Genomic DNA, 22,542 nt, shown 5'->3' with positions numbered 1-22,542 from the left:
GAATTGATTCAAAACTTGTTTGGTAGGCTGCATGGGGAAATCCTTGAGATACTTAACTGTAGACACTTCAAACAGTAACATTTCTTACATGTTTTATTTCTACAAACTGGTACATCTTATCACAAAAAGCTACAAGGCATATTATAACACATATTCTATTATACAGAGTGCAATGCAGTTCCAAAAAAGCCACACTCAACAGCACAATTTTTGAAGTTTACTCTTTCTGTACTGAGGTAAACAGAAGCTTATGCCATACAGCATTTAAAATATTTACCCCCAGACCATCCTTCCAAATGATTAGATCAAAAACTATTATATCAAACTTTCAATGCACACATCAAAAAATAGGAAGCTTAAAAAAATATACAACACCATGTTTAATCAGCTTTAACAGTCAGTTTGCTATAAAAAGCTCAACTAAAATAATCTTAATTTCATTTTAAACAAAATCAGAAACACAAGAAATTATATGAACAAGTTCTCCACAGAATGGAATGCATGCATAGGGTGGGGAGTCTTAACAATGTTCATTTGAGTCTATTAAAAAGTCTTAGCCACTTTAGAGCAGAAATAAAAAGCTGTTTTGCCCCCCCTCCCCAATATTTTTTTCTCATTTTCTTGCATTTAATTATCTTCAGTGTGGTCTAAAGTAAAGTCAGTTTGCTCTTCAGTTTCTTCCTCCTCTTCTTCCTCCTCTTCTTCCTCACCCTCAGCTGGCTCTTCAGCCTTGTCTTCTTCTGTCTGCTGCTCCTGAGCCTGATCACTGATTTCAAAAGGATTTTCACCCTGAATGAGAAAATTTAAAACACTTTAAATATTTGTTCCAAACAAACTAAAACAACGTTTATCATCTCAGTGACTGAAGTGGCACACAGAAAAATCTCAAGTATATAAAACACAAAATTCAGCACTCAGTAAATTAAAACTACATTTTTACATTTCTGAATCTTTTTACTAAATCTGGAGGTCTCTAGAGATGCTTCCTTTCCCCCAAAATTCAAATCAAATCTGAATACCAAAATAATCCCTTCTTTTCTTTATTCACTGCTAATTCCAAATAACCCTACCAAAGGCAAACAATTCCATAAATAAAAAAATTAAATGTGGAATTACACTGACTAGACTAAAACTCATTTCATTGCTGATCCAGAAAAATTATCAAGCAGATGTCTTAAAGACTGCTCTGAATACATTGCCACCCTAGTAGCCTTTTTCCTCTATTTCATAGGATAATTGTGCACAAGATGTACCTCAACTTCCACTTCTTTCAGATGTTTAAACACTACGAATAATCAATAATAAAGAGTAACATGAAACATGAGGAGTTTCTTTGCCCTTTCACGTTTGAATAGCTGACAGAGCAACTCTGATGTGAAAACGACACCAACTTGCTACATCAGGATTCACAATTTTGCACAGAGAAACTCAGAGTAATAGGGAAAAAAAAAGAATGCCTTTGCTCATTAAGATGTATCAATAGCAGTTAACAAAAAAAATAATTAGAAGTTGTTGACTTCCAGCTGTGGGGTTTTTTTTTGTTTGTTTGTTTTTGTTTTTTCCAAAGGGATTAATGAAATTCATTGCCTGCCTTTCAGAGTTGTACCATCTACTCAACAGTCTCACAGGACTTCCCTGTCTCAAGTTCTTTCTTTCTACTCTGCATATGCAGGATACACAAAACCTTCTGAAATGGTGGGGTTTTTTTGTTTGTTGGTGGCAGTTTTTTTGTAGGCTCCTCCGCCACCCCAATGGCCCATGGTCTTAAAACTGATCTGCAATTGTAAGCAGGCTTTACTCCACTCCAGGAAAACTACAGGCATGTAGTGGCTCATAAAGTGCTGGATAAGACAAACAGACTCTTTCAATCTGCAGTTCTTTATACACTGATATAAATATGAGGAGGAATTGTATTACCAGAAGCTGTACACATCTCACTGAGCATGTGTGTGTATAATGTTCAAGGAACACCAATGAAGCACTCTAAAAATGGTAGTGCCTCCTTAGGAAGGTGATCTTGCCTTTATCTATTGACAAACAGCAAGTTTCCATCCCTCATCCCACCAACCCCCCACTAGGGGGCTGTAAGGAACAACACACACACGTCAAACCATAAAAAAAATACAGAGACAGTTGGAAATACATTCAAATATTTGAAACTGTGCTAGCTGGTTGTCACCTTTTCTCCTTCCTATAGAAGTCGTCCAAAACCAACTCGTACATCCCATCATCCACAACTGCTCAGAGCATAACTAAATTTGAATATCTAGATTACAGTGAAATTCTGCATTGGCTCACACCTGTCATATTTCTGCAAGGCAAAACTGCTCTTTCTAAAAGAATCCATTGCTTAAGCACAAGGAAAGTTATAAGCCAATTAATCATAATTAACAAAAACAACCAACAGTGTTAATACAAAAAGATACATATCTGAACAGAAAAGAAAAAAAACATTTTTGCCAGAATGAATTCACCTATATTTCTCAAGCTGTAAATTTGCAATGCAGACTGCCAAGCCTTTCAAAGTTTTTTATCACAACTATTTCTGTAAACTTCCATAAATACTAGAAATTATGAGGAATATTAGACAAGAAGCATATACAGTACTTCACTACAAAGTGTATGTAGGAGTTTTTGCTTCTGAACAAGTATTTGTAAAGTGTTTTGTGTTCTATAGTGAGTACTGCGTAAAGATTCCGCTAATATTTTCCTAAAACTTGACTTCATAGAAATGACTGATCAAATATTGACCAGATTTATATAAATGCAAAATCAAAAATGTAACTGGTAAATCTGAAAGCGGTCATTTTTTCTGCAAATAAATGAAGTTAAAGCCTGTGGCCCCATGGTGCAGCTCGGCTCTCCTTCCCACCAGTGCGGGACAGGTGGTACTCAGAACTGGAACACCTCTGCAGATCTGCATTCAGCCTTGGTTGATGTGCTTGCTAGGACACACAGACAGTGTGGAATTAAAACTCAAAGATGGCTGTTCGGCTATGCATAGTTGTTTTCCCTGTAAGATGAGGTCTTGCCTCCTTTCTGATTTGTGTGTTCTGTAGAGACATTCAAGGCCAGGCTGGGCCAGGCTCTGAGCAACCTGGTCAATGCACCCCTGTTCATGGCAGGAGAGTTGGACAAGATGACCTTTGAAGGTCCCTGTCAATGACTCTGTGATTCTATGATTTAAGACAATGATGTGAAACTGGAAAAATACATTACAGTAAATTCAACGTGTGAACAACCAAGATGGCAGAAACAGGAGACAGAGCACTGAGGTTAAATTCCATCCATACAGATGAAACGGTGATGTCACTAATATTACAGATGACAGCATTTTATTTTCCTTATTCAATCTTACCTTCACATACAGCTCATATCGTGCCTTGACTATCGGATTATTCAAGATACTGGTAGCAGTAAGAACACTCTCCCTTTTTATTTGTTCTCTGTAGGCCTAGGAAATAGATTTTACGGTGAATAACTATTACAAACCTGTTCTAATTGCCACACATTTCAATTTGTGGTCTGTTTCTGTAAGGTAAATCACGAAAGTAATAGAAGACGAAATGCTTACTCCTGGTATTTAAGTCCAAACTACATAATAAACTGAATTAAGTTTGATAGCATGTAAGTCTTACACAACAAACTACAAACACTGATGCACCTGTCTATTCCCAGTTACCTGTTCTCACCTATAGACAACATTCATTTTTTTCCCATCACAGCCTAATACAGTTCATAATTACAAAAGCTCAAGAAATAAGTTAATTTGGAAATCTAACCTATTGTGACAACTGAGATCATTTTTCTATTCATGCTACTCTTTAACTCTTCCACCAACATTAGAAGCATATCAAACTGTAACAGGATCCAAATCCATACTGCTGCTAATTCTACTCTACTCTCACCTTTTTCACATTAAAAGTATAATAGACAATCAAAGAAAAGACATCAGCACTGTTGTCTTACTGGAAAGAAGTATTATGTTTTATAGTTACAATTTCAATAAGATTCTCACACTCCATGGCAGCAAAAAAAAAAAAAAAAAAAATCCCCTGAAATAAAAACTTGGTTATTCCTAGTAACCTCAGAATTCTCTACTGACAGCTATCAAGTACACCAACTTTTCATTAACTGTAGGTATTCAAATGCCAGCTATTTCATGAGACATTTACAAAGGGCATTCTAGATTTCTAGAGAAATAATGCTAGTACAGTTTAGAAATGACTTACTCTGCTCACCTACTATAAGAGTATATATTTACTATTATTTCTTCTTTTTTAAGTAATACGCCATATCTTACTTGTTTTCCTTTTGTGTGATCAGGAGACTTTAAGTGCTGCTGAACAGAACTGTGCAGTGCAGGAACATACACACTGCAAGCACTGCAGTGAACAGTCTCAACTTTCATCATATGGTCATCAGCAGTAACCCCTGCCAAAGAACACATAACAAGTCATTAACATGAAATATGTCATTCCAGACAACTGGAAGAGGGATTAGTTATTCTGTATCAGGAAAGTTAGGACTTTCAATTGTTAACCACATCAAACTGAACCACAGGGGAATGTTCACGCAAATTCAGGCATCAAAACCAGGCTCGCTGAAGATAACATTGGAAGAGGATGTATTTCATCTGGATACTCCAATTCCTTCTCTCCACAGACTATATGTAAGAGTCAGGCAATTATGTTTGATGCCTGAGGTTATAAAACATGAACATTACCTGCCTAATAGAGGAAGACAACATTACAGCAATCAGAAGTTCGAACTCTCTCCAACACCTCCTGGTTTTTAAAATCTACAATAACCAACATTCCTAATGCACATCTTAATACAACAAATAAACCTTGAAACCCTCAATTTCTCACAAAGCAGCTGAATTAATTCTAGCCCTGATATTAATAGCTTATTTCCTTGTTTCTCCACAACACCTGATATCCACAATATGCACTACCACATAAAGAGCATTTGCTCACCTTCCATGATATCTTTTTCAACAGTTTGAGCATTTTCTGTTTGGTTACTAGTCTGTTGTTTACGCATAGCTGTCTTCTTGAACTTATTCACCATACACTCCTACAGAGAATCAAAGAAAACAGTTATGCAACTAACATGAGTATTTATATTCCAGTAGGAAGTTATGTTTGAAATATTACTCTGAATAATATCAAATTACATATAAGAATAACAATCAATTAAGCATATTTTGAAAACTAAATAATATATTCTAATTGCACTCTAATGTAAAAGTATTTTTCAAATTAAAAAAAAAAAATCTCTTTTCTTACATGAAGAAACTCCATCACTACTTTGTCAAATTTGGTTTGCTTCTGAATATGATCCAGTGTTTCCTGGTGAGCTGCACTCTCCAGATGGGATTCAATTTCTTTTTCTTCAAATGTTCGAAACTTGCAAAATGAGCAAGTAAATGCCATTCTAGCAAGAGAAATGCAAGAAATAATATCACTATTAAAGAAACATTCTTTCCTCAGAAGATTGAAGACCTCACAAAACTAATCAGAAATGGAATAGGAGAAGTATTCCTTACAGAAGCCTAAGTGGAAAAAAAAAAAAGTCCAGTATTTTACCAATGAAAAGCGTATCTACTACAAGTTCCAAACATAAAAAAGAGCTACTCTAAGACCAATTACCTTTCTATGTAGGAGAAAAACTGCTAGACATTTTAAAGTCATTAGTATGCTTCACTGTAGCAAAACTGAGATAAGTTATAGAACTACCTACACATTTTTGCTACAAAACAGCTCGCTATACATATTCAAACTGAATGAGGTCAGTTTTGTATCAGCTTAAGTCAGCATTAACATAAATTTAACTGAAATATATACTTCAAAAACAGTAGCATTCTAAGCTGGTTCTCAAGTGATCAGTGATGTGTTTGTCAGGAAGAGGTTAGTAATTCACATACTTCCTGATACAGTAGGGGTCAAGTGAATCATGAAACATCTTGGGTTGGAAAGGACTTTAAATATCACCTAATTCCAACCACCCTGCCATGGGCAGGCACACCTCCCACTAGATCAAGTTGTTCAAGTCCCACCCAGTCTGGCCACAAACACTTCTCAGGGATGAGGTATCCCCAGTCTCTCTGGGCAGCATACGCCAGTGCCTTACCACCCTCATCGTGAAGAATTTCTTCACCAATTCCTAATCAAAATCCACTCTATTAGTGAAACCGTTACCCCTTGTCCTCTCCCTACAGCCCTGAACAAAAAGTCCCTCATCTTTCCTATAGGCCCCTCTAAGTACAATAAGGCTGCTATTAGGTCTTCCCCCCTAGAGACTTCTCTTCTACAGACTAAATGACCCCAGCTCCCTTAACCTGATCATCCTTGCGAACCTCCTCAGGCCCTCTTTAACAGGTCCGTGCCTCTTTCTTATGCTTTGGGCCCCAGAGCTGAATATCCAGTCTTCTAAATCAAGAGATTTGGGTGCTGTTTATTTCTGCTTGTTTGTTGGACCTATTTTTCATTTAAAAACAGTCCAAAAGGTCCTTTCAGGAGCAAAGACATATCCTTATTATGCAAGAATAAGGCAGAAGAAAACCAAAGCACACAAGACAAGTTACAACACAAACCTGTATCCATCGCCGTATTTCTCGCTGTTTTTTTCCCTTCTACGCCTTTGCTTCTCTCTTCTTGCCTCAATTCGCCGCTTTTCCTCCTCTTCACTTTTAGCTTCTCCTTTGGAATCTTAACATACAGAAGGATTTTAAAACATCATGTACCCCCCAAAAAATCCATCTTTCCAGGGAAAGCACCTGCCTTCCACATTTCTGCCACAAACACCCAAGGAATAGCGAAAAATGCAGAGGAAAAAAAAAAAAACGAAAAAAACCCAAAATGTTTTGAAGGCCTATTTAAATGCCATAGAAGTTTTTTCCCTCCATTACAGAAGACAAATTAAAACATCTACTTCAAACAGTTCTAGATTATACTCATAAAAGAAAATTCAGAGTAAATCAACTCCTATTTTGTTGTGCCTAGTTATTAAAAGCCTTTCCAAGTAAGTAACCAGAAAAGGGCACAGAAAAAAGCACCAGGAAAGAAGCTTTGTTAAACAATCATCTAGCACATATGTAGGAGTGTAGACAAATGACTACAAAATGTTTCTGCAACATTGAAGACTTACATAGATCTTTTGCAGATGTGTACTTATGCTTACTTCTAAAGCCTATATGCAGTAAGAATATTAAAATATTATTCAGTTAGTTGTTTTAGAGCAGTAAAAAAAAAAATAAAATCACATATTCTTCCTGTGCATATAATATATATAATACATAAAATATAATCTGTCTGCATCCAAACAGTAGGAACAAAGGAACATACAGCAGAGGAATATAAGAAAACTGGAGACTAGTGAAAAGCTCTGCAGGTTTAGAAATGCCACTGAGATTGAAAACATTTGTAATGACTAACAGTTTACCCTTCATTCCTGGTGAATGCTAAATCTTTTCGTTTTGTAGCAGAGTTGAAAAAATTGATCTGATCCAGACATGAGAAAAACTTCTATCCAAAATTGTTGTTTTCTTTTTATTGCTATAAAAGTTCATTTTAAAAAAAAAAAAAAAAAAAAAAAAAAAGGCAAATCAAAAACAAACAACACCCACACTTCACACAGGCCTCAGTATTTCAATTTTACTTACTGTCTTACCACCAATCCCAGAAGCATCCAAAGAATCACTTGTTGTACTGTTTCTGCAACATTCAACTTTCAACATGCAACAGTACAACATTCTGGGGAGTAAAGCCAGTATCTTACTCCTCAAACTCATAAACTTATGCACCCATACTGTTACAAGCTGGGGAAATAGAAGCCTGTGCCTACATACAAGCTGGTACCACACAGTGAGGCTCCCACTTTCCTTCAGTGTGCTTACACCAATTTTTAAGCAGTAGAAAAATGTATGCAATTTTTAAAATTCCTAAATTTGGATAAAGGATCCAAAATGAGAATTACAATGCAGAGACAAAATAAGCAATGGTTAGATATTACAAACCCTATTCTCCTCCATGGTCTAAATGCATAAACTCTGTTAAAAACAAGGAGTCATGTTGTGCAATAATCACTAGAAGTCATACATACATACACACCAAATCTATTCACTCAGTCACACACAAAAAAAATCTATAAAACCTTACCCGACAAAGCCAACTGACTTACCTCCAAAAGTCTGATACCCAACATCATAAGCATCTCTTGTAAAGTCTTCATATATAACAACTGCACCACTTGTATCCACTTCAATTTCCTAATTTAAAAAAACAAATATCATGAAAAAGATGCAATGCCATTCTAAATCTAAAAAACAGTTCAAGTCACTTTAATTCAAATAATTTGTTACCTCTTCATTTTAAGAAAATATGATAAAGTGTACAGAGTAACTACGTATGGACTTAATGTACCTCAAGTACTTATAACCTCAAGTTATACATTAATCTTTAATACATTGATACATATATGAATTTATTTCATAAGCAAAATACCACCTTCTACACAAGCCTTCTGACTTTCAACTCAAACTTATACTTTGTTGAGAATACATTAATACCTCCAGTCAACAAGAAGGAAACAATGTTTCAGTCTCAACACAGAGAAAAAGATAAATACCCTGAGCTTAATAATCACATTTCTTGTATACAGTTGCAACTGATCTTCCTGTAAGTGGGCACTAATCCTTTGCACCTTACCAGAGACCATCTGTTAATAGTGACCTCCTTTCCATTCACTTTCTCTCCTTAATATGCCCATGTCTGATCTATTCTCACTGTAGTAGTTCCCATCATTTTCTACTTGAATTTCCTAACCCCAAGCAGGTCACAGGTATGTGAAATCAAGCTGACTGCCCATAACAATATGGGGAGTGTTCACATCATAGCTATATCACAAGAGTAGCCTGTACGCCTACAAATACATTTTAAATTCACTTTTCACAAGGTATAGCACAAGCTACACCTTTCATTCAAAATCAGTAAGATTTTATGCCACCAAACTGAGACAGTTTAAGATAAAATGGGAAAAAAAGTTTACAAGAACTTTCATAATTAAGAGCTTAGTTCTTAAATAACTCTAGGTTAGCAATTACCTGCATTAAGGTATACTGTACAAACTTCTGAACTAATCAAACATTTTCCAGTTTGGAGAGTCTTACCTCTATAGTAGAATCCTGGAAAGATGACTTCATATCTATAAGCACAAAACAAGGAAGAAATAAATAATACAAAACTGCTGTTTAATATCACTATCAATTAATTTTAAAGCAGCTAAGTTATTCAGAAAAAAAATATTATCCTGCATTTAAGACAGTCTACATCTACAATTCACCATATTTTAATAGCACTAGAATTAAACCAGATATCCACACAAACAAACAAACCATACTTTTAGAAACAATCACTGCTATTTAACTCCAAAAAGCCAAGGAAGCAATAACTTTTTGAGACATGTTAGACATTAAAAATGATTTTTAAAAACTTGCTGAAATACAGCCTATGTTGTGTGCATCAGTTTTCTGTTACTTGAAATCCACTTTTCTAGTTTTCAGCTACATTACATTGCTCAGAGCACCTTTCAGTGTAGTTCTTAACAAACTGCACTAGGCGTCTCAATAGTTAGAACAGTTACAAAACAGCACATGAAGACTTCTTCCTGAATATTAAAAGGAAATAATTGCTGATAATTAAGTTGTAGTAATTTTTACTTAATGCTGGCTCTTTATCACTTACTAGATGACTTTTTCTGTGTCAACTTCAAAATAGGTTTTGTCATTTTGGGTTTCTTGATAAATGTCCCACCAGGTTTGTTGTATGGCTGTGGCATCATTTTCCTTTTTATTCCTCTTGCAGCAACTGCTGCAGGGCTGGGTTTGTTATGATAGTCAACAACAATTCCAGGTCTGTGCATTCCTCCAAAGTCTCCCATATGCTGGAAATTCGTGGAAAAAAAAGTATTAGTATATGACAGATAGACATAACAATTACTTGGCACAAGTGTTTACAATTAAACTGTAAACTAAAACGTGCATTCTGGAACAAAATGCAGGGGAAATTTAAGCTTCCAATTTCAATGTTTGTGCAAAGGCTGTGTGGGTGCTTGTCCAGTAAAATACACACACACATACATATAAAAATTGTGTTTCTGCTTATTCAGAACCATTGTCCAAGATGACGAACGTGCCTGTCAGTCTCAGCCTAGAATCTTTGCTTCCCTCTTCAGATTTTCTACATAAAACTTGTCCTTCTGTGAAAAAACAGCTAACCAAACCATTTTCTCCTATACTCTAGTTGACAGCCATTAAAAAAAAAAAAAAAAAAAAAAGACAAACTTCTTTATGCCCAGTGATCAGCAACTGAAAACTTAATAAAGGTCATCCAGTGATAAACTTGAAGGAAGCTCAGTCTCTCTTTTAATTAATCATTCCAGGACAATGCATGACAGTGAATTCAAAAGTTGTGCTTTGTACAAAAACCATGCCAGCAACAGGAATGAAAATTCATTTGAAAAACTAAGCCTTTCTATGATACCTGAAATGCTCTAGAGACATTTATGGACATTTTACATGTTTACAAAAACAACCTCTCTGAGTAATCTGAAGAGGGAGAAGTTAGGCAGCCATTTTTTTTCCCAAAGCACTAACTCTTTTCTTAATACTAGCTCAACTATTTGATTAATAAAGGGCAGAAGGGAGCCCACTGACTGGTTGGGTATATTGGATAAGCAGAAATATCCCCATCACTGTGAGAAGAAAATTACTGCTACACTAGCGAAGTTAAATAAACATGAAAATAACTTCAAACATACTTTCCACAAAACGTATGCCCATTTTAGTAGCAGATTTTAAATCACAAACTGAATGTACCAGAACAGGTTACTTGTCTTAATCAGAAGTCCATGCACAAGATCTCCACGTTAATTTATTTAGTTGAGATAGTTACAGAACTACCTAGCATGTATATAAATTTGACATGAAGTCAGCACTTGAATAATTTCAAGTACTTTTTTTTTTTTAAACAGTATCTATTAAAGGTGCAATGCATTTTAAATATAGTAAGTAGTTTAGTTCTTATGTAATAAAGGACAATGCAGAGGCCCACAAAGATAGATTTTAAAAAGCAAAAACAAAGAAGAAATAAGGCTGCTTGGTCAAAATTTTGCACAAAACTTTCAGATCCAAACAAGTTCTGAAAGGATGGCATCAAAGCTTAGGAATCAAGTGCTTTCAGCTTGACAAGTAAAGAAATAAGAAGATCAGGCTATTTCTAAAACCATGCTACATGCTAGCTAGTAGCCATGTGCAACCCTGAGCTAAAATTTGAATATGGCAACTACATTATACAAGAATGCTGCAAAGTAAATCTTCTGAAACAAAACCAACACACAATTAGGCACTTAAAAAAAAAAAAAAAAAAAAAACATTAAAAATAAACAAATAATCTTCCTCTACACTTCAAGCTACAAACAAGTTTAACATTAAAGAATCACTTCCCAAAGAAATATGGCACACAAGAATTTTCAAAGTGAGGTTGCATCTGGAGGCACAGACAGAAAAGCGCTCACTGAACCCTTTATGCTTTGAAATTAAATAAATAAATATATATATATATATATATATATATATATATATATATATATAAAAATTGAGATTATAAAACCAATGTAAAGGGACACCATCAACTTAAAGTTCATACTTCTGTCAAGATGATTTCTTAATTCTCTCCAATTTTTCCTCTGACTCATTTAACATCAAGCATTACTGCTCCAAATTGTCTGTGATCCACTACTTGTATATGTTAAATACTGATATACTTTTTACATCCTACCCTGGAAGCCACTGAAAAAGTTACAACACAGCTGCAAAATAAAACACACAATTAGGAAGACTAGGAACATTATCTCAAGTCTGTGAAAGAATCTGATTTCAAGTTGATGATGCCCCTTTTAAATGATGCTCCAATTTTAAATGAGAATCATTGTAACAGCTAACCACCTACCTTCACAATTTCCTCCTCATCATTCCTTCAATACACAAGTCATGTGCATTTTTCAGTATACAAGCACATGTTGAACATACTAAAGATTTAGCTAAGATTTTTACCTTTACGGGAAACAAAAACTACTCTAGCATTCACAACCTGGTTTTTATTTTTTGCATATACATTGCACCTTTAACCTACTCAAAACTTCAAATGGCTTTGAATTAAACTTTTACAATACTCAAAAATTTCCCCACCAGCAAGAAGGATGCTAGTGTTCACAAGGAAAAATGCAAGTCCTTTTAATCCCTTTTAGACCAAACCTATTACTTTTATCTTCACCTTTCACACAAAAGGAGAGATTTAATAAACCTTATCAACTAGTCTTCTATTACTCATTACTTTCGAAAGAGACTGCGTTCTACTTGAAGAAAGCTTCAAGGGGGTAAACAACATCAACCATGATAGTTTGCTTGGACAAAAAAAAGAGACAACGAAAACACAACACACTGTACTGAACAGTGTATCAATTGTATAGCAGTGGTCTTGAAAGGGTTTAAAAGAGTGTCTAGTGAAAAGAATCTGAAAAGATTCTGTACTTACTCCTCGGCCTCGGCCTCTGCCTGTTGATGGTCCTCCAAAAGCATCATAGTTTCTGCTTCCAAATCCACTTTCAGGATAAGCAGGCGTTCCTCTCCCCCGAGAGCCTACAGGTGCAGGCTTCATATGGGGTGAAGAAAAACTGCTGTAGGAAGAGTAACTCTCTCTTCCTCTGTCCTCCATAAACCCAGGCCTCAATTTTGAACGGGAGTAAGGTGCTTCCCAGCTAGACCCGCCCTGGTTTCTACCTCCGAAAGAGTCAAGGCTATTCCGGTAGGAGTTGTCAAATCGACCACCATAACTACCTCCGAAGCGGCTTTGTTCGGGTTCATTATAACCATAGCCAGATCTGTACAGATCTCGCCCACCCAGAGAAGACCCGGAGTCGTAAGACTCATAAGGTCCAAACCTGGAAAAGTTGCACAGTGAGGAGAAAAAAAAGTAAGCTTACTAAAGTTATACATTTCAAAAGACAAGTTATCAGTTGACATTTATCAACTAAAATCAATTTACTACTATACTGGTCTGTACAGTTGTGTTATTGTTTAATCTTGATTAGGGCTGGGCAAATGACACTGTGACCAGATAGAAAGCTATCTGAGCCATTTTTGCTACAAGGAATTCTAAAGTTCAGTACACATGAACTTTGCTTAGTTAAAATTTTCGGCAACATTTGCTAAAATATGATTAGAGCCCAGCCCTAGTCTCATGACAATAATCACCTGCAGACATTCACAGGCCAGTCAAACTCTCCCTTCTTCAAAATCATGCCCTCATAGTTTAACAGTTAAACAGCAGTTAAAAGGTGGCTTAGCTCTCATCTGAGAGAAAAACTTTTTTTTTTTTAGTGGTACAGTTGTGAGTCTTAAACATCCCAGAATTCTGATTTTAAAGAACAATTAAGTGCTCTTCCATTCGTATTAATACTTTTTAGAAATCTCCTTCCCTGTAATATTCAGTATCCCATTAAAAGTTCACCATCTTCAATATACATGTATCTTTTGTTTGCAGACCATTAAGTCTAGCAACTCAGGATTTTTGAAGTCTATCACAATCCATGCACTGTGAACAAAAATACAGCCTTTGAGATTTCACAGTAACGAAACAAGAAGCTGAAATCTTTAGCTATTTACTAAGAGTTTGTTTTACTTTAGGAGACAGTCAGGCTGAATATTATCTGTATTTGTAACCAGTTGGAAGGGAAACACATAGTATCCCTGCAGAGTTACAGTAGGTGATTCAGCAGGAGCTGGGATAGACAACCCCTTGACTGTTAAAATACAAGCTGGAACAGACTCAGTGCCTGGATCTACAGGAAACTGAACACCTTCATTTTAAAACATCTTGTAGAAGACCCAGAACTACACAGAAAAATGACACTATCTACAGAAAGAGTCCATGCACAATATAAACGTTACATGGCAAGAGATATTTCCATGTGCAAAGTCATTCAACATCAATCATATGCAGATTACTGTATGGTAGGTACAGCTCATTCCTGATTCTCTGCTCAGACTTTCAAGTCAATCTTAATGCTCATCAGTAAACAAATTAAACTGAACTAAAATGTTTAACGGAACCATGCAGCAAAACAACATTTCTCCAGCCTACCTACTTAGTTCTGTCCTTGCCCAGTGGCACTGCAGTGACTACAAAGAGGAATCATAGTGTAGGCTGGCTAGAGTCGGACAAGAATTCAAAGGCGCATACAAGAAAACCATCAGATTATCAAAGTTTTCTTCACGTGTTATTTCCTCTGAGATAGAATCACTACTCTGGAAAGCATGCTTTTTTGAATGATTCTGAACCCCAGATCAAATCAGCTGCTTCTCACTGGGTTTTTTTTGGGTGTTTTTGTTTTTGTTTTGTTTTTTTTTTTTAATCTGAAAGAGCAACAGGAATAATATCCTAGCGTTAAATACACAACTTTAAGACCACTGCATCAGAAAATTTATTTTTAGATCAATCCATCTTACAAAGCAGCCTAAAACAAGCACACAATTTTGAGTGTAATCAGTACCTGCCAATTAAATAATCTGGACATGACTTTCAGATTCAATACCAAGATCATTTGAGCACGCCACATTCAAACCAAAGAGCACATATCCTAAATGTTCCTTGAAAACGGAATGTTGATAGATTCAGTCTAAGGCACTAAACCAATTAGGTCTAGTCTGCTGTCAGAAACAGTATGTCAGGCCAATCAGCGACGAATTACTAACCATTACAAAAAAAAAAAAAATAAATCCATTTTCATTCAAAGATACATTGTTTCACTGTCAAACATTTCCACAAAAGTGTTGATTGTTACAATCTAGCTTTTACAGTTTAATATTTGCCAGTAGATTCAGATTTTGCCACGAAGATTCAGAACAAAAGTGTTCATAAAAAAAATCATAACAACATGCCTCAGGAACACTTAAGTTAGAGAGCAGAATGATTTAAACTTAAAATTGGATTTAATCAATTATTGGGAGAACTGAAGGATCGTTTTACCTGTTACCACCACCACCACCTCCTCCGCCTCCACCTCCATGACTCTCCATCCCATAGGACTGGTTAAGGTAAGAGTCCATGGATCGTGGGCCACCATAGCCTCCATGCCCATAATCACGGTCCATGTCTAAAAAAAGAGCAGAAAAATGTTTATTAAGAAAGTAAGAAAGAAGTCTTACTTAGTAGTCTAGCTTATACTCTTAAATAAACCATTTAATTTTTGCCACAGTGCTTACAAACAAAATACCAAACTTTCAGTTGTGAGTTAATTTCAATATTGTGCTGAGGGAAGCCGTGCATCTTTGTCATCGTACAAACACCTCTTAACTGAAGTCAAGATCACTTTTTTCCCAGTAGATCAGCTGGAGTTTGGGCATAAGTTAAATTAAGTGAACTAAAATGAAGAAGCTTGATGAAAACATCAGAAGTTAGCACAGAATGATGACCACTTCCCACTGTCTAGTACACACAGCTCACAGACACCTGGCCATACAACGCCACAAGAAACACTTACATGTTGACAGAGGTGCTAGTTCAAGCTCACAACGCATACCATGCTGTTGTGCAGACACTGTATGTAGGCTCCAGTCAAAAGAATTTTCTCCATTCTAGCACCAACAAAAACCCACCACAACCAGCACCGAGTTGCAGCTGACCAACTCCACAAAGATAGTTGTATTTCATAGCTGAACTGATGTCACTTTATGACATCTTTGTATCTTGTAAGGAAGTCAGGCAAAAGAACCAAGTTTCTCCCCAGCATTGTAAGTGCTCTGTAAAAGCTCTAAGACAGTGCCATAGAGATGCATAACAAGCATGATCCAGCCCCCCCGTAGCATACACCATTTTGCTTCAGCAGCATCTGAGTGACCCAAACTGTTTCCCAGTGCTGACCAACACTAACATCTGGCAATAGCCTGTCAAGTCAAGCCTCTTAGAAAAGGTAATGCAAAGAAAGACAGTCAGCAAACGCAGGAAGAATAACTGTGTAACCACAAAAAAGATCTGCCCAGTGACAAGAGTAGTTTCTACATTTCAACATCTCCAAGTTTAAGACAGACTTTTCCAGAACAGGACAGTAAGTTCAACTGAAGTAGTAAGAAACGTTCTCCATTTAAAGAAACACAATAATTCTGTGTGCACATCAATGAATTAAGTATATACAATATTTCCTGTTTGTAACTTCTCATTACATCAGAACAATGTTGCAAGTTACTCTCTTACATCCCTTAAGAAAGAAAACTCTACAAGTAGCATTTATCTGATTATCCGACTGTTACACAGATACTCTTAAAGAACTCCTCCTCCCAGAAAACGCAGATTTCTTGTTGCTGTTGTTTTCTTTCAATGAGCACAGGCACTTTTCAGAAAGTTAAGGATGATAATTCTAGAACTTTGAAGTCATAACGAATATTCCCACATTTGGAGCTTACAATAAAGACACAGCAAAGTAGGAAAAAAAGCTGCTGAAAACACTAATCACGCATCACACAACATCAACTTCAAGCGTAAGATAAACTAAGGAATCCGATAGGACTTCCAATATAAGCATCCAACATTCCTCCCACCCAGACTTACTGCACTGCCTTTCCTTACACTGTATGATTTAACAGGGAGTTGAAAGAAGCACAAAGATGTGACATGAAGTGACCACCTGCACAGCTTCCCACTACACGAAACTGGAGGTAACAAATGGAAAAAACTAAAACAAAAACCCACAAATTGGATGCTTTCTCACAAAACAGATATTTAAGTTCCAGAGCTGCTCTTCAGCAGGATGTTCTGAAAAGTTGCATGCATTTCCATGGTACAGAAAGTTTCTAAGCTACCAATCAGGCTAGGCATATAAGTATATCCAAGAAGTACTCGTGTTACTCCTTCCACATCCCCAAGTGGACAGAGTGACATGCAGGACACAGGCAAGACAAGAAGCAGCCAACTCTTAGACCCGGTCTAAGAACAGGTGCTTTTACCATCTTCTTCCATCTTTATCATTAGCTGCTCCAGATTGTTGAGCAGAACCTATTGTTCCAACCACTGGCCTCACTTGGTCATTCTGCCAGCTGCAAACTTAACCAAAGAAGATTTAGAACATTTATGCTTTGTGCCCAGCTTGGCAAAGATACTGCATACAAATAACAAGTGTAATGCTTTTTCAAGCACTGAGCTCTTCCTCACTTTGTGTTCTCCAGATAGGCTTTATCCTAAGAGGTGAAAGGGGGAAATATAGAAGCCAGTAAATATTATCTGCACATAGCCAAATATGAATCACTTGCACAGCTTTGATTATTACAGTCTCAACATAAATAGCCTGTGAGTTCACAAACCTGACCACACCAACATCAATATCCCATTGCACCAGTTTTGATTCTCCTGCTCTCTAAAGCCAGACAGTGAGCATAAAAACATCCGCACAGAACAATTTTTTCAGCCTGCAGCCTGCTCCCTGATCTCTGTCCTGTTGCATCAGCTATCATCACCAGCAGAAATGCACAGAGTGAACTATTCAAGCAAAATGGGAAGATATTTCATGTGCTAAGAAAACATGCACTTAAATGCTGGGGGAAAAAAACACAGCTGGGAATTGTATTACATACTGAAAACAATTCTGTTTTACTTGGGTTTTATTTAACTTTAAAGAGTAGCTGTTTAGAAAGGAAAGTTTCGAAGTAGTATTGTATCTGCGTATCTATAAATACTTCCAAGAGAAAAAGAAGGAAAAAGGAAGTGGTTCACAGTCACTCCTAAAGTTTAAAAATAAAGAGTAAATCTCTGATCCGATGAAGTCACTGACAAAGTATCTGAAACAGTTTGACGGAGGAATGCATCAGGTTTTGGCATCAGCAGCCTCATGCACAAATACAGCTGGATGAATGAGACAATGAGATAAAGTACAGGAATAGAAGAGCAGACAACAGTTCCACTTCCCATTTCCAAATTATATTTAAAGGTTCTTGGTGAAAGGGAGAAAAGTTAAAACAAAGGGGGAAAAAAATACATTACCTCTAGGATTAAAAAAAAAAAAAAATTGGGTCACTAAAAGGCAAGTTCAGTTTACAAATTAAAATGCCTGTGTACATGTATTCCTTCAGTTTAAGGAAAGAAAAATGAAAAAATGCCCAATCTAGTGGATGATTTAAAATTGCTGCAAGATGATGTCTCATTATACAGCAAAGAGAAATCAGCTTTCCTCAGGAAGAGAAGTAGGATGACAAAACACGTAGTAGATAAGAATAAGGTTCCATTGACTCTAGGAGACAGAGATGCTTGTAAAGAAGAAAATAGGATTAGAGGACAATGAAAATGTTCACAGCACAAAGAAGTGATATAGTTTGCAACAGCGTTATCCACATGGAGCATGTAAGAAGGGAGAAAGTTCTTGTAGTAATGAATAATGAAAAGTTTCAGTAAAACTTAATCTCAATAATCTTAAAACAGTAAAAAACAATTATAGATCTGAAATAAAATCTACTTGCCTATAATATTTTTCATTTGTAAATCACAGTAACTACAACAAGCTTAAGGGTTCACAACAATGCAACAATAAGCAGCATTTTTTCCATTGACATCTTATTTGTTTTTTAATACTTTAAGATCACAAACTTATCATGAGATATAGAAGATTTAATGCATTATTAAGTCCCATGTAAGCCAAGGCACCATGTATATGAATGTTAGGATTTAGAGCAAAAGTCATTTACCCCTCCAGATTACAAGGACAATAGTTACAGAAACCAAAATATTAACATCGTCATAAATTTTATTTGACAGGCCACATCATCCATGTCTCCAACCAAACCATCAGCATGGGACAATGGCAGAATCACAGCCATCGACAGCCACCCAGTGAAAGGCATGCTTCCAACCAGCTACAAATTTCCAACAGGAAGAACTCAGCCAAGACCCAGGCAAAGACGAAAGCACTGAACATTCATTCTCTGTTGCCATCTACTGGACCCCCTGCAAAATAGGCCCTTAGCCTACTGTACAGAATCAGGGTAAAACAAAGGTTCATTCATTCCTTACTAATGTATATACAATGCACAAACATTAATGTCAAATGTTTAAAGCTGCATACATTATAATTAACTTAATTATTATAAGTAACGTACAGCTTAATTATAACATAAGAAGGAGTATAGCAGAGGTACATTGAAGCAATATTCCAATTGTACAATATGCGTTCCATCAGTTACTTCTCACAGGATGAGCCTAGGTTCATTTTAATGCTACTATCATCAGATCTCAGAGAGGCAGGTTCTGGTTACTGACTACAGTTAACATTTGAATAAGATGTTAAAAACTGCCAATTAAGAACCTTCTCTACAAAATATCTAAGGGAAATTTAATTAGGGATCCATACAGAAATTTAAAAAAAAAAAAATAGGGCCAGAGCTTTTCATTATTTTTTTATTTCATTCTGAAGACAGATAATTCAGAAACAGTATTACTGGCAAAAGAGCTAAGACTCAAGGAGTACATCATAAAAACAATCATATGCAACCAAAGATGCTTCTGTAATCCATGTTTACTCCACATAACAGCCAGCGAGTGCATCAAGAGATCCAATAGTAAATAGTTATTTGGTGATATCTGTAAATGAAGCTCAGGTACAGTTTATGGCAAAAGTTTTATATTAACACGTTAACAATTTCTTGGTACTTGCTTGCATGCTGGCATGAAATGTCAAAATTACTTGAGTCTTACTGAACTCAAACCTCACTCATCTTACAACTGTGCATTGCTTTCAGCTGTACGTATGCAATACTTTGATAACACGTAAACAAAGGCTAAGTTCTGCTCTATCACATTTATTTATATGCTTTCTGTTTTCCTTCCCAAACTTGCACGGTAAGTTCAAAAAAATAAAAATGTAGCTTCTGCTTTTCCCCACAGCTGTATAAAAGGAGGAACCATCCCCAACATCAACATGGATGGGTTGACGGTTGGATAAGACGATCTTAGTAATCTTTTCCAACCTTAAGGATTCCGCAATCCTTAAACTTCATCGATACCCTTTTCTTTTCAATATAAGTTACAAGAATAAAATATAGCAGTCCATAAGAAAGCAGATAACTGACTTACGCAAAAAGCATAGTCATAAGAAAATCTGCATCCCCCCATCCCCGCTTCTTGAACACCTCAGCTCTGACTGGGAACGTGCAGGAGCCCATGTTGACATGCCCAAGACGAACATCAAGCCAGCTATCCTCCTCCAGAACACAACATCTGCAATCATACCGCGCCACGTATTTCTAATAACCCTTTATTATTATTATTATTATTTTTTGTAAATACTGACTGTTCAGCCCCAATGCTTTTTACAGGTTAGATTTATTTATAGCTCATACCTGAGACTGACCCACTGGGCATGTTCACACCACAATGCATGGGGGTATCTGGGAATCTCCAATCTCTGTCTTCAGCTGGAGAGGATGGGTCAGTGAGAATGACTTAGTGCTTAGCGAGAGCTGGAGGGGAGAGACAGGGAGCCGCGGCGGAGCGGCTCTCTCTCCTGTCGGACCTCCGGTCTCCTGACACGGCCCCTCACGGAGCTCGCCCCGAGCTCCCCCCGGCCCGGCCCGGCCCTGCCCGCGCCCCCGCCCGCCACCCGCCCGCCACCCGTTCGCCCCCCGAGGGCCGCCCCCTCCCGCGCCTCCCCCACCCGCCCGCGCCCCGGGAGGCCCTCGTCCCGCGCAGCCCTCCCGCCGCCGGCCGCCGCCACAGCTCCCCCGGCCCGGGAGGGGCGGCGAGGAGGAGGACGAGGAGGTGGGTGGTGGTGGGGTTTCGTCCTGCGCGGAACAAAGCGGCCGCTGCCATTTTGAGACGCGGCCGGACCCCGTGGCAGCAGCGGGGACGGCGACCGGGCCCTGCCCTTGATCTGGGGGTGCGCTCTCACCTTCCCCGTAGTCCATGGCGGCGGCGGGCCCCGCTCCCTGCTCCCGCACAGCTGGCGGCCGCGGCGGCGCGGCGGCGACTCCGGCTTCTGTCAATGGCGCCTTCCACCACAACGAGGCGAGGCGGGCCCTGCGCGCGGCAGCGGGGCTACGGCGAGCGGCGATTGGCCCGTGCGTGACCGTCACGTGAACGGCCCAGCCTGAAAGGAGGAGGTCCGTGCCGGCGGCGGCGCTTTATGAGTGCCGCGCGCGGTGCCCGGATCTGCGGGGTCATGCGCGGGGCTGCGCGGCCGCCATGTTAGGTGCTGGCAGCTGCCATTTTATGTTATGGCAGCGAGCCTTGTCGTGCTTGGAGGCGAAGCGGGGTTATCAGCGGCGAAACAGCCGCAACTTTGCCACGCCTTTCTTCTCTCTATCATGTCTTCGGCCTTCAGTGGAAACACGGGGGCTATGGCAGAAAACACTCTCCTCCGGCAATCTGATGGGAGTGAGCACCTGGAGCTGCTTGCCAATGCTCCACGCAGTGTGGTGGGGAGCCTTATCCCCGTGGGCTATGCTAGCTGCTGCTTTGTGCCAACGTGTGGCACAACTCATCTCCTCAGCAGTATCTGACGTGCAGCTTGGTGATGTTACAAACCACCAGCACAGAGGCGTTCGCGCCGTCCCCTTGTTCTGCTCCTGCAACGGCTGCACTACCCTCGTGTGTCGCTGGCCCTTTGGAGTGCCTCAGGCCTTCCTGGGGTAAACTAGTGAGTAACTATGAATAGTGAACATAAGTAATCCCATGTTGAAACATAGCCCTTCTTGGGCACTGATATTCTTATTTAAACAATCTCCTTCCCTTCAGTGAACCTAACATGTATCCAGTTTCTCTAAATCCTAGAAGGAGGCATTTGTCTTACACAACAGGCTGTGTGGAAACACTGAAACAGGGCAAAGGTAAACGCAGACTTTGTTTCAACTTAATTGCAAGGCACCGCTGCCCTTCTCTTAGCAGCCAAGAATTTCAGGGTTTGTATAAATAAATAGATAAAAAGAAAAAAACAACTTTGCCCCAGACATGTTGTCATGCAACGAAAAATGGGTCTTGTATGAGGATCACATGCTGAAAAACATTTCATTTCTCAATGTTTTATACATCTCTGAAAGCATGGAGGGGAAGACTGTAAAAGCAGCAGTGGGCACATCTGACACAGAAAATCTGGGGCTCTGGTTCTAAGAACAAGTTATAGTCATAATTTCTGGTTGTAATGTCAAGCAAATTCGTTATCTCTTTATTTCTTAACTTGTCAGGGAAAAGGAACTTATTTCATTCTTCAGTAGATGACAGGCTTGGATCAAAACCTACAGTTCTGCATCTCTCAAGTAATAAAAGCCTCACTGCAGGAAAGGAAGACTTGACTCACCCATGTCCAGAGTCCAAGCTTTTTATTAAACGAAAACCTGGGTCTGGTACAGCAGTCAGACATTTTCCCTCCCCAAGCTCTAGATGGCAGCAGATGCGAAGTCACAGGCTTAGGAAGCGGCTGAGTGAGGAGCGCTGTAGGCTGCGGATT

At 38.2% G+C, this 22,542-nt stretch overlaps 1 protein-coding gene across 1 annotated transcript; it reads right to left on the bottom strand.

The window, feature by feature from the left end:
• Positions 1-627: 627 nt before the first annotated feature.
• Positions 628-21,004, bottom strand: ZNF326 (zinc finger protein 326; the record flags this gene model as incomplete). The annotated part of the gene is made up of 13 exons (XM_079535222.1): positions 628-789; positions 3,359-3,454; positions 4,304-4,434; positions 4,980-5,079; positions 5,292-5,439; positions 6,599-6,713; positions 8,185-8,272; positions 9,173-9,207; positions 9,747-9,945; positions 12,597-13,002; positions 15,090-15,216; positions 20,441-20,515; positions 20,989-21,004. 13 exons carry the CDS (start codon positions 21,002-21,004, stop codon positions 628-630), a joined length of 1,698 nt encoding a protein of 565 aa, XP_079391348.1.
• Positions 21,005-22,542: the final 1,538 nt, after the last annotated feature.

Source organism: Tetrao urogallus (assembly GCF_951394365.1).
Source record: "Tetrao urogallus genome assembly, chromosome: 5".
In the NCBI taxonomy this organism is placed as follows: domain Eukaryota; kingdom Metazoa; phylum Chordata; class Aves; order Galliformes; family Phasianidae; genus Tetrao; species Tetrao urogallus.
This window is presented reverse-complemented; position numbering and strand designations above follow the sequence as displayed.